Source organism: Thalassophryne amazonica, chromosome 4, assembly GCF_902500255.1.
Source record: "Thalassophryne amazonica chromosome 4, fThaAma1.1, whole genome shotgun sequence".
NCBI lineage: Eukaryota > Metazoa > Chordata > Actinopteri > Batrachoidiformes > Batrachoididae > Thalassophryne > Thalassophryne amazonica.
Genome location: NC_047106.1, coordinates 110,397,691 through 110,410,910, shown reverse-complemented (window position 1 = coordinate 110,410,910; position 13,220 = coordinate 110,397,691). Strand labels below are relative to the sequence as shown.

The 13,220-nt window shown below is 41.0% G+C and overlaps 1 protein-coding gene across 1 annotated transcript in view; it reads left to right on the top strand.

Moving 5' to 3' along the window:
• Window positions 1-13,220, top strand: part of LOC117508620 (protocadherin-16-like) — a 354,090-nt gene that overhangs the window by 286,987 nt on the left and 53,883 nt on the right. Inside the window, 8 exon segments of the mRNA XM_034168420.1 lie at window positions 1,635-1,823; window positions 2,497-2,728; window positions 9,199-9,210; window positions 9,213-9,365; window positions 9,368-9,431; window positions 9,746-9,791; window positions 9,793-9,834; window positions 9,836-10,778. Coding sequence (XP_034024311.1) covers window positions 1,635-1,823; window positions 2,497-2,728; window positions 9,199-9,210; window positions 9,213-9,365; window positions 9,368-9,431; window positions 9,746-9,791; window positions 9,793-9,834; window positions 9,836-10,778 — 1,681 coding nt within the window.

Genomic DNA, 13,220 nt, shown 5'->3' with positions numbered 1-13,220 from the left:
GGTGCCATTACTAATTAAAGTGGTAGACAGTCCAATTATGCACTATAGCTGATTATACAATAGAGAGAACAGATGTATCCTCATTCTGGAATTAACAAACTCATTGAATTTTGATTGTCGTATCTCATCGGGGACTACTACACTTAACAAGATCATGATAGAGAAAATACTGTGACCGGCTGACTTCATTTTTTGCAGCTTTCAAACATGAAGTAATCATGCATTTTGAAAACACAGCATGAGAAAGGCCTTACAAGATCTCCCAGATAGAAAGTTGTACATTGACGTTTGTAGAGTTTGTAGAGTTCAGCTAATTGGGAATGATGGACTTCAACACCTCCTTGTGCAGGCAGGTCCTGGAGTTTCTGATTGAGAGGCCTCAGTCAGTATGCATCAGTGACACCACCTCCAGACCGTCATGCTAAGCACCAGCACCCGCCAGGGTGATCAGTGTGCTCAGTATGCTCCTCTTCACCCTACTAACTCACGAACGTACTGCACAGTACAGCTCCAACATCATCACTGAATTCACTGATGATACTACAGTGATGATTCTTGACGATGATGAGTTGGCTTACAGGAAGTAAGTGGGGTAACAAGTGGTGCTTGTTGACTTCAGGAAGGCCCATGCTCTATTGTACATTGAAGGCTCAGCAAGAAGCACCATGTTTATTAGTGTTCACCTGTCAGATCTCACCTATATCTTCAACACCACCTCTCTGGTGCAAGCACAGCAGCATCTTCACTTCATGCAGCGGCTGAAGAAGGCAAACTTCCCAACCCAATCCTGCTCACATTCTTACAGGACAGTGTCCTGATGAGCTATATCATCACCTGGGTTTGGGAACTGCAATGGCTCCAACCTCTAATCTCTCCAGTGGATAGTGAATACAGCAAAAAAAAAAAAAAATCATCTGGTCCTATTGCCCCTCCATCCAGGAGATCTTTCACAAACAATGCATCTGTACAACCCCCATCATTATTGAAGACCTTTCCCACCCCACTCCATGAACTGTTCAACCACCTCACATCTGGCAGAAGTTACCACAGCATCCGGATGACCTCAATCTAACTCTAGAACAGCTTCTTTCCCCAACCTGTAAGACTTCTGAATTCCCTTTAGCACCCCAACATGGCCAGAAAGCTGAAGGACCAACTTGTAACAGCACCAACCATTTTAACATCTATGTTTCAACTTATCTGCTGTTCCAGCTAATTTATTATAATTTAGAACAAAATATTACATTTGTAATAATTTGTAATACATTTGTATACTACGTGTCAACCTCTTGTATTTTATCATGTGGACTTTGTGTGGTCCATGTTCAACCCCCGTGTTTGCACTCATCTATGTAATCCCCATTGTGTACATACAGTCATTATGGTGTGTTCCTACTGTATACTTGTGTATGGCTGGTATGACAATAAACTCTGTTTGACTTGACTTTACGTGAATAATTTACACTTAACTGCAGATGACAAATAATTTGCATAACTGAGAAACAAAAGAGGCCCTACAGGCACACATTACAGATGTCCTTTTACATCACAGCGATGACTATGTAAACTGCAAGAGGTTTCTTTTGTACAGTTTTGTAAGCTATTTCATGAATAATGTCTTTTCTCCACTCTAGGTGACTGCGACGGATGCTGACGGTGGCTCCTTTGGCTCCATCACCTACTCTCTGGGATCTGGCATTAACACCGCCGTCCCGTCTCAGTTCTCCATTAGCAAGGCAACGGGCCAGATCTGCACTAGCGGTGATCTCGACAGAGATCAAGGGCCAACCAGCTACGACTTCACTGTTACTGCAGTGGATGGGGTGAGCTTTTAAAACCATGCTTAATATGAACCCCCTGAGCCAAAGAGTCCTCCTATAAACACAGCAGCCAAGGTTTTCATAGAGACAGGAGAGTAAGGATGTTGCCAAGTGTGCAGCAAGACATTGAGTTGAGCAGCCAAATGTAAAATAAAAGTTAGACGTGCTCTCTGTGGCAGGATGGCTTGAAAGTTAGTGTTGCATCCTGTGTGCTTTATGCCAAATAAATATTAAAATGGAGGGAAAATGATTTGAGTTGTGTTAAAGCCATCAAGTGGAGAAATGCCTCAACTATCAGGCAGTAATATTTTAACAAGCCAGACTGCCGCCTCCCTCGTTTTTGCCACCTGGTCTAAATGAAAAGCTTGCACTGTCTTCTCTCGAAATGAAAAGCCTATGAAACAGATTGTTCAGCTGCTGTGATCCCATTCACCCTCCACCGGTCATGACATGTTGCTCCTTCCCTCGGGAAGCTATCAATCTCTATCCCTTCACGAACCTGGTGGGCCTACGTATATTGAAGAAACTATACTATACACACGATTTCAAGTGGATTTAAGGCTGCTTTTCACTTGCACCATAAATATGGTCCAAATCCTCCTCTCGGGTTTTCTATTCATGATTTAGTGTAAGTGAAGGTTTAAAACAACAAATGAGCTTTTTGTTTGCTTTGCAGGGTGGACTCAGCTCTGTAGCCTATGTGAAGGTAGATCTGGTTGACGTTAATGATAACAGACCCACCTTCTATCCAGTGACCTACGCTGTCAGTTTGAGCACGCAGAGCACTCCTGGAACCTCTGTTGTCAGGGTGACAGCCTTTGACCCCGATTTTGGGGAGAATGGTAGAATTACATACAAGACATCACCTGGAGGGGCCTCACCATATTTCACTCTCAACAAAGACACAGGTTAGTGCATTGTAATATTTTTTCTGCATATATTTCATGTTTTTTGAAATTGTAATTACAACTGGTTTGATTTTTCTATGGACATTTTGTGGGGAAAGATGTGAAGGGCATCTAAAGGTTGAGGGACTCATTTTATTCACCCTTTTGGCAAATTAATTGCAATTGTGCTGGAGCCGATGTTGATGCTGAGGTGACTATGGGGTATTCATTAAATTACTGCCTCATATACTCACAGTAATTAACCAGGATGAACAGTTTAATTACATGGACAAGAACAGGGAATAAAGAAATCAGTGGTTTGGACATATTTTAGAATAAATGGAGACAATGAAAGTAGAGGGGACTACAAGCTTTGCTCTGCTAAACTGACTAGAGCAGGAGAGAAAAGTAGCTGGAACAACATAATCTGTCTTAATGTTGAGGCTCATTTGAGGAATTAATGAAATGTGATAATGAATCCTGCTGTCACTGTGCTGCTTAAATTTCTGACCATGGCACCAAAGCAGTGAAAGGAACAACAGAAGCTAAGAAATGATTTTCTGAGGTGGGGACAAAAATACACATCCATTTAACTTTTTTCTGTCCTATACACTTGCTTGTCAGGGAAGAAGTAATGATATAATAAGTCCTATACAGACCCTAAGCCCCATTGGTTTTTTCCATGACGTGAAGTGGCTGAGATTCTCAGACTCCCTTGGTTGGCATGCCAGTCCATCACAGGTTACTTTCACAGCCAATGCAGGGCCCTTTTACCACTGAGAACACTGGGGTGATGCAAATGAAGTGTCTTGTTCAGTGACACGGACAGGTAGTATGACTACTGAGAACTGAACCCAGGTCTACATTCTGGTAGTCTTTATCCATCAAAACTATTTATTTCCAAAGGATTCAATACAGTGCATCCAGAAAGTATTCACAGCACTTCACTTTATCCACATTTTCTTATGTTACAGCCTTATTCCAAAATTGATTGAATTATTTTTTCCCCTCAAAATTCTACACACATAAAGTTCAAAATTGAGCTCAGGTGCACCCTGTTTCCATTTATCATTCTCATACATGTCAACCCCTTTGAGGGTTCACCTGGATAACCAAGTGAGAAAATCCATAAAATCAACAGAAAATCCTTATAACCTCCAAATCGCACCAAAATCAGTTTTATTATAGTACACATAACCGCATAGCGGCATCACATAACTGGGGTTTTGTCCACATATTAATAACTAACACCAGGGATCTCCATGGGCTCTTTTATGGTGGAAGTCCTCCACAGTTAAATCGTCTTGCTCCTCAGTAAAATTGCTTGCTCTCAATAAAATCAGTGTATATAAGTACATTGTACAAGGTATTTTGTAAAAACTCAATATATTTCCCGTGAATAGTGTCACACAGCTGTTCTATTTTTACAGAAACAAGAACTCACATAGTAACAGATCACTGCTCCTAACAATCTTTGGCCCTACCATGTCAGACTACTCTGCCCTACGATTGGATATTGCAAAACCATGTGACGGTGAACGAATTACGATTGGACACTCACATTGCGCACGTCATCACACAGGTTCTATGAGGAGTACAAAGATGGTCGATGGCTGGCCGAAAGTCCGCAAAGTTAACTTATCAGCAAAAAAAAAGAAAGCTTCTATCTCATATCATTAAAAATTATTTATAATTTAGTAAAACATGTCCTCAGCTGTCGTATACGATGGCATCGGCCCAGAGGGTTATGAAAACAACAGTAAAATAAATTTACAACAGAAAACCCTGAATATCCGTAAGACTTAATTTGTACGGCCGTTTGACTCTGAAACTCGGAAAAATCCGTATAATTTACGGACAATCCGTATAGGTTGACATGTATGCATTCTTAAGATGTTTCTACAGCTTAATTGGAGTCCACTTGGGGTAAATTTAGTTGATTAGATATGATTTAGAAAGGCACACACCTGTCTACATATAAGGTGCCACAGTTGCCAGTGCATGTCAGAGTACAAACCAAGCATGAAGTCAAAAGAATTGTCTGTAGACCTCTGAGACAGGATTGTCTCCATGCACCAATCTCGGGAAGGGTACAGAAACATTTCTGCTGCTTTGAAGGTCCCAATGAGCACAGTGGCCTCCATCATCTGTAAATGGAAGACATTCAGATCCACCAGGACTCTTCCTAGAGCTGGCTGGCCGTCTAAACTGAGTGATCATGGAGAAGGGCCTTCGTTGGGGAGGTGACCAAGAACCCGATGGTCACTCTGTCAGAGCTCCAGCATTCCTCTGTAAGAAGAGGAGAACCTTACAGAAGGAAAACCATCTCTGCAGCAATCCATCAATCAGGCTTGTATGGTAGGTTGGCCAGACTGAAGCCACTCCTTAGTTAAAACCACATGGCAGCCTACGTGGAGTTTGCCAAAAGGCACCTGAAGGGCTCTTAGACCATGAGACACAAAATTCTCTGGTCTGATGAGACAAAAATTCAACTCTTTGGCATGAATGTCAGGTGTCATGTTTGAAGGAAACCAGGCACCTTCTCTACAGTGAAGCATGGTGGTGGCAGCATCATGCTGTGGGGATGTTTTTCAGCAGCAGGAACTGGGAGACTAGTTAGGATTGAGGAAAAGATGAATGCAGCAATGTACAGAGACATCCTGGATGAAAACCTGCTCCAGAGCGCTTTTGACCTCAGACTGGGATGACATTTCCTCTTCCAGCAGGACAATGGCCGTAAGTACACAGCCAAGATATCAAAGGAGTGGCTTCAGGACAACTCTGTGAATGTCCTTAAGTGGCCCAGCCAGAGCCTAGACCTGAATCTGATTGAACATCTCTGGAGAGATCTGAAAATGGCTGTGCACTGACGCTCCCCACCCAACCTGATGGAGCTTGAGAGGTGCCGCAAAGAGGAATGGGCACAACTGCCCAAAGATATGTGTGCCAAGCTTGCAGCATTATATTCAAGAAGACATGAGGCTGTAATTGCTGTCAAAGGTGCATCAACATTTATTGAGGAAAGGGTGTGAATACTTATGTACGCATGATTTATTAGTTTTTTATTTTTAATAAATTTGCAAAAATTTCAAAAAACCTTTTCATGTTGTCATTATGGGGTGTTGTGAGTAGAATTTTGAGGGAAAAATGAATTTACTCCATTTTAGAATAAGACTATAACATAACGATATGTGGAAAAAGTGAAGCACTGAATACTGATAATATATCCTCAACTCTACTTACTGAATATTCACACGCAGTGATTGCAGTAGTCAGATACCTTTATTGGTATTTGTATTCATCCATATACATGGTATTGGGTCTCTCCTGGAGACCAATACCATGTTTAAAATTTATTAGGGGTGGGCAAACATAAAAAATCTTAATCGCATTAACTCAATGACTTTCTGTGATTAATCATGATTAATCGCATGATATATGTGAAACCCAAAAATGAATTCAAAAGCCGCTTAAAAGCACAGTTTTATTTGAAAATGTAACTTTCAACTGAAACACTCTAATGAAATCAAATATAAAACCACTGGCAGGTCATTTGTTATCCTGTTTCATATCAAAATAATATTCATGTCCATGACTAAATATACTAAAACAAATATGTCACAATTGTACACATACCACAATTTGATATGTGTACAATTGTGATGTATTTGTTTTAGTATATTTAGATTTTGTTGTGATTTAGCACTTTATAAGCCGATTAAATTGAACTGATATTGAACATTTTATTGAGTCTTATGAAGTAAATAAATATGAAATTGGTCACTGGATCCTTAAACTTTGGACATAATAAACTCTACATGGTGAATCCTTGATCTCTGGACATAAATAGGAATAAACAAAAATCTGTAGTTTTTGTCAAAAGCATTTCCTTTCAGACATTATTGGCATGAATGTCTTTCCATATATCTGAGCTGAGCACTTACAGCTGCAGTGCTTCACTTCAGGATGTAATTTGAAAAGAAAATACAGCATGTTTCATTTTGGGAGGAAAAAAAATGTTTTAGTCGATTGTAGTTTCTTGTCTGTATTACAGCGTTTGGAAAGAGGTGTCATTTTATTTAAAGCGGCGATTCATTTTGAAGTTATTAATTCCGACTGGACTCTGTCTCGGCCGCGCAGCGTTTTGAGTGGTGAACGGAACGGAGGTCGATTCTCGTTTCTTTCTCGAAGCATTGCTTCAATGGTTCATGTTTTCAAGTGGAGCCGCGCTGCAGAAACGGTCAATTACAGACCAAACCCTGAATATCCGACTTTATTTGTACGTCGTATGACTCTGAAACTTGGAAAATTCTGTATAATTTACGGACTATAGGTTGACATGAAAACCACCGAAAAGCTGGCACTATTCGAGATTATTCAAGATTTTTTTTTTACCAATGACGAACGATGCGTAAAAAAATTTGACCGATGCAGCTGCGTCGGTCCAAACCGGTCTGGATCCGGGCCTGATCCTGTAGAACTTTGTACCGAAAATGTCCATTCAACGTTTGGTGTCTTTCTGCATTTTGTTTTGTTGTGCATTGCACAGCCTGTACTTTTCCTCGATCCTCGTGTCATTTCTGTATGAACTCAGCTATCAGCAGGAAGCAGCACATAAGCCGCTCTCCGACTGACGCTTTAAAAATAAAAGGCAACGAACAACAGTCATAAAAGGATAAAAACAAAAACAAAACAAAACAAAAAAAACCCGCAGCGTTAAGGGAGGAGCAAAATTGTCTGCGATAATGACCTCAATAATTAACGCAACGTTAGCGAGTTAATGTTGTCCAGCCCTAAAATTTATATTTATTTATATATAAATTTCTATTATATTACATACATGTTAAAATTTATATGAAAGTGTATAATAAAAAATATATTATAGAATTCAATTTCAAATCAATTTACTTATATACCACTAAATCACATACTCATCTCAAAGTGCAACACAGAAGCAAGGTCTCGACCAAGACTAACAACAGTTTTCCATGAAGGACAGGACACAGCGCTGGTTTTCCATGTAAGAAACCACCTCAGGAGATGGTTTAGTGATGATCTCCTCCCCTCAACTTAATATCCTGATCATTTGTGAAATCATACGCTGAGATCAACAGGAACAAGGAAACCTATCTTGGCCCTTCATGTCTACCCCTGGTCCTGGACCTTACCTGCCCCATGAACAAGCGAGTTGCGATAGCGGAAATGAAAACTCAAGCAGACCAGACTTACTGCTGTGATTATCTTCTAGGGCTCCGCTCAACATACACAGTCTAGTATTCACAGTGACAGGATTAGAGTTTGAGTGAGTAAGTATAGAGTCTGACTAAAAAAACACGACCGGGGTTGATGAGCTGTTGATTCTGTTGACTTTTCCTTCAGCATGGTCAATCGCACACTTTCTCTGTGCCTGTTCCTTTAAATGGAAAGAACCTAACTATTAGCAACCATGAAGAAAAAATATGGATTGAGTCCCTTAAGCTATCTTGCACGAATTTGATCCCCGCACTGGCATGCAATCTTGTGTGCCAATGAGTAAACTCATCGCAAATTGTGTGTAAACTGTGCGAGGCTGCATGCCAGTGCACAAAATTTTTTTTGAAATGTTCATAATTTCTGGCATACATAAATTTCATGCCACTTGCATGAACTATTCGTGAGCATTGCACAACCTATTTGCAAACACTTTGTGTCAGTGCGTGTGAATGCGTGTCGTTGCACGCAGGGTCTCGCACAGTTCACACAGAGTTTACAACAGTTTACGAGGAGTTTACTCATTGGCATGCAGGGATCAAATTTGTGCAAGTGTCAAGGTGGCTTTTTAAGCATACCATATAATAACATGCATTGGCATGACGAATTGTGTGCCAGTGCGAGGATCAAATTCGGGCAAGTTTCTAGGTGGCTTTACTAATTAATGGGACTAACAAAGGAATAATGCACATGGTCACAAGATTTATACAGATGTAAAGTAAAAAATAGATTTTTGATAGAAATGAAAAGATGAAAAAATAAATTATAGAGACTTGGTTCCATGTCAGTTTTAGCATTTGTGGTGTTTGTGTTGAAAAATTAGGCAAATGATTCTTTTGCTTTCTGGTTTGTAACAAAGTTTCCAATCTGTTCTTCACTGTTTGGAGTGTGTTTTCATCTTGTTGCATTTCATTTTGCACGTCCGCTTCAAGCTCATTTGCTGTTAATTCCTCCATTTTCTTGTTCGCCTTTTGTCTTGTTTTATTTCGCATCGGTGAAAATTGTAAACAAAGTCACAAATCTGAAATGATCCTTGCAAAATTCTATGAGCACATGGCAGTACAAAACAGACTGACAAATCCATGGTAGGAAACCTTTTTCCCACTCCAATTGCAGAAATAGACCACAAACATATATGCCTGGGGTCGTAAATGACCCAACTCGGTCGCTTGGGGTTAAACTGACTGATCCCATTTTGGTTCTTATATGAGTAATAAATGCCATGCTTTGTTTCTTTTTAGGTGTCATTTCCTTGTCCGGCCTGTCTACGGCAAAGCTAACACTGTCATTCCAATGGTGATCAGCGCACAGGACGGTGGTGGTCTCGTCGCTCTGGTCAATGCCAGGGTCAACATCAGCGTGGTGGCGGGACTGGTGGCGCCACCTGTGTTTGAGCAGACCCAGTACTATTCACCGTGTCAGAGGATGTCCTGCGTGGGACAGTTATAGGCATCATCCAGGCCAGCAGTAAGACTGGTGGAACCACAGACATGTCTTCTCTTCGTCTCACACATACAGCCCTCGTTGAACAGTTGAATAGAGTCTTTTCTGCTCCCACCACCACTTGTACAAATAGGCATTCGACCACTATATACACCCCACTCTGAAATCACATCAATCAAAAATTCCATTTCACTACTTGTTTATATAATCATGTTAGAGTATTTAGAGGTCTATTACATTCATAAGAAACTGAAAAATGACAGATTTGGACTATAAGGTTACTTTAGTGCGTGTTGGACCGTAGTGACATGTCTCTGGTTTTTGGTCATTTTTCTCCATTTCTCAGGGCACCTCTAAAGATATTTCCTACACAATCAGCTCTGGGGATCCTTGCAGCATATTTTCGAGTAGACCCTGACACTGGCGTCCTCAGAAACCAGTCTGTCCCTTGGATCAGGAAACCCAGTCATCTTTGATTTGGAGGTTCAGGCCCGTAGCGGAAACCCTCCTGCCTTTGGCCAGACTCGTGTCCACATTACTGTAGCAGACGTCAATGATAATCCACCTGTTTTTATGCCCTCCACTTCAGAGTCCCTCTTGCTGCCGGAGCACACAGAAATGGGCACAGTGATTTATCGTGTTCAAGCTGAAGACAAAGACTCTGGATTAAATGGACATCTCACATTTGACCTGTACTCTCCAAGTGGGGCACAGAGGATGTTCAGCATAGAGCGCAGCACTGGTGAAGTCCGATTAGTCGGGAATCTGAACTATGAAACTGTTCCACGTTATGACCTTCAGGTGACTGCTAAAGATGGTGGAGTACCTCAGCTTAGTGCCACCTTCATGCTTGTGGTCCATGTCCAGGCAGAGAATGACCAAGGACCTGTCTTTGATACCCTCACATACCGCGTAGAGCTAAAAGAAGGCATCCCGATTAACACTCGCTTCTTGCAGGTTCGGGCTCTGAACCGAGACACTCCCAGCTTTGGGTTCTTTGGTCCCATAGCTTATCACTTGCTTCCTGATGGAGATGCTGCAGGTTTTGGAATTGTTGCAGACAGTGGCTGGCTGTTTGTGAAGAGTGCTCTTGACAGAGAACTCAAAGACATGTATCTTCTAACCGTGTTGGCCAGTGCAGGTCATGGACAGCTAAAGAAGACCGGCAGCGCCACTGTGCGAATATCAGTGACAGATGAAAACGACAACTCTCCTCGGCTCACACAGGAGCGGGTTTTCATGGCTGTGAGAGAAAACCTGCCAGCTGGAACTGGCTTTGGTCACATGGCAGCCACAGACCAAGACAGTGGACCCAATGGACGCATCAGCTACCGACTCCTGCACTCTGACCGCCACTTCCAGATAAATGCACACACAGGTGAAATGATAATGTGATTTCTAATAACCAGTCATAGTAGAAGGAATAGCTGGATTATGTGGTTCAAACAATGATAAGGGATCGAAGCAATCTTGCAGTCAAAGGTCAGTATGGCTCAAAAGTCAGGATCCACCCTTAGATCTGGATCTGAACAAAAATATACTGGGTTCTTTCTTGACCCGCACCCACCCTTCCAGTAAAACAAATAAAAATCAGTTCATTATGTAATCTTGCTAACGTTCTCTGACAGAAGTAAAAGAAGATGTTTCTCTCATCTTCTGTTCAATTAATTTTATTTGTATAGCACCAAATCACAACAAAGCAGCCTCAAGAGTTTTCACACAAGTGAGGTCTAACCTTACCAACCGCCTGAGCAAGCACACAGGTGACAGTGATAAGGAAAATTCCCTCTGGTAATAATGAGGAAGAAATCTCAAGCAGACCATACTCGTAGGGGTGACCCCATGCTTAAGCCATTCTAACAGTTATGAGGTTTTTAACAAAATGTAACAAATTCTTACAAGCAGAAGAAACAGAAACAGAAAAACATAACAGCAACAAAAACAGAGTCAGATACTGAAATTAAAGGCATTGGTGCAACAGACAGGGCATCCTGAGGTCAGTCCGGCACCCTGGGGTGCAGGGCCAGCTTACATTGAAGGTCTCGTCAGTGTCACTCTAGTAAGAGCTGTGTGCACAGAATATTGCATTTTAAATAGCAAAATGTTCAAACTGTGACCCATGCATACGGACATTTTGGAGAGGGTTAAAATGTGAGTGGCAGCATTACGCATAAAATAATGCAGCGATTTGATGCAGCGCTGCTCCAGCCGTTCAGACATTTTCCTGACAATAAAAATCTGCCGAGGGGGCTGGACCACTCCTCCCACAAAGCCTGCTCACAGGCGAATGACGCAACCGACAGGTGTGAAAAAACGCACGCATGCGCACGAAGGTTCAAGCTTGGCTGATGCAATCACACATGATTCAAATCCATATGGTTTTTTCAAAAAATAAAAAGGTCTGATACTTTTCTAACAGACCTTGTATATGCCAGACCTGCGTGTGGCACTGTAACACTCCCACGAAAAATGGAGGACAATATGCGTACTCTAACAGACAGCAGAAGCTAGAACATTCTAAAATGGGACACTGAGTAAAATAAAGCCTTTTAAGAGAAAGAGGTTCCACGCTGATCACCTGAAATAGACTTATTGCTTATTGAAAGCGAAGCAATGTGTTTGTGTATTTTTAAAAGACAAGGCGCTGTGTTGCTCTCAGCCTTGCAGACCAAAATAATAGACCGAGTGCTAACCAGCAGCTAAAGCTAAAGCTCTGGTCCTCACATGATCATTCATACAGTTCCAACTGTTTCAAATATTAAAACCATTCACACACTGAGTAAATATAAAGTCTTAATCTGGCCTCTTACATCGTTTCAATCAGATTCATCTTCGCAGCCTGACAATAAGGAAGACAACATCTGGGAAACACTTTAATTCCTCATCATGGAAATTGCTGAAGAAATGCAGAGTTTTTAAACAAGTCTCTCATCACAGCACTCCATTCAGGCATCCTTCGTCTCGAAAATAAATTCCCCAAAAATTACAGACCCCCCCCAAAAAACCATAATAATGCCAATAAACTCTGTTTCTAAAGAAGTCCCTCGATGTTTGTTTGCTCCGGTGCATTTCTAAGCATGAAACACGGGACCTTGCGCTTTGACCTCACTGCATTATTGTAAATGGAAAACTTTTCAAGAATTACAAAAAACAAACAAACAAAAATAACAGTATTAACCAGTTACCATAATTTTATTCTCATAAAATAATATGAGAATTTCTGGTTTCCTTTTCCTTTCATGAACCAGTTCAAAGCCTTGATCTTAACTAAAACAAAATTAGCATTGTTTGATGTGATAGTGACCTGTAATTATTCCAGAGAGACTGTTCAGTTGTTCATTTGTTAAATATATTAGCTGATTCAGATTTGACATCAAACCACATGTTTAATATTTCATCAGCACACTGCAGCTGCTGACCTGTAAATATTAGTAGTGGAGATGGCTGAATTATCAAAATCATTTGAACAAGCTGTGACATCCTGCCTGGCATCAAACAAATCATGTCCCTCCTGCAACTGTGTTTTTAAAAATGGGTTCATGTTATTTTTGCTTCTCAAATTTTATTAGGAAAGATTTTATCTTAAGACAGCAGTGATTACATGACAGGAGCATAAAGGATTCTGAGACATGTTACAATAAATAATTGTTATTCTGTTATTTGAACAGTTTCATACTGGTTCTTGTGGTAGTCTATTTGAAGCTTGTTAAAGTTATGTCCATAAGTGACTGTGATGCCAATTTTAACAACAAACATGCAGCACCAGTGAATGATCATTACGACTGGTCGGATTCTCAAAACTACTTTTGGGCTTGCCGTC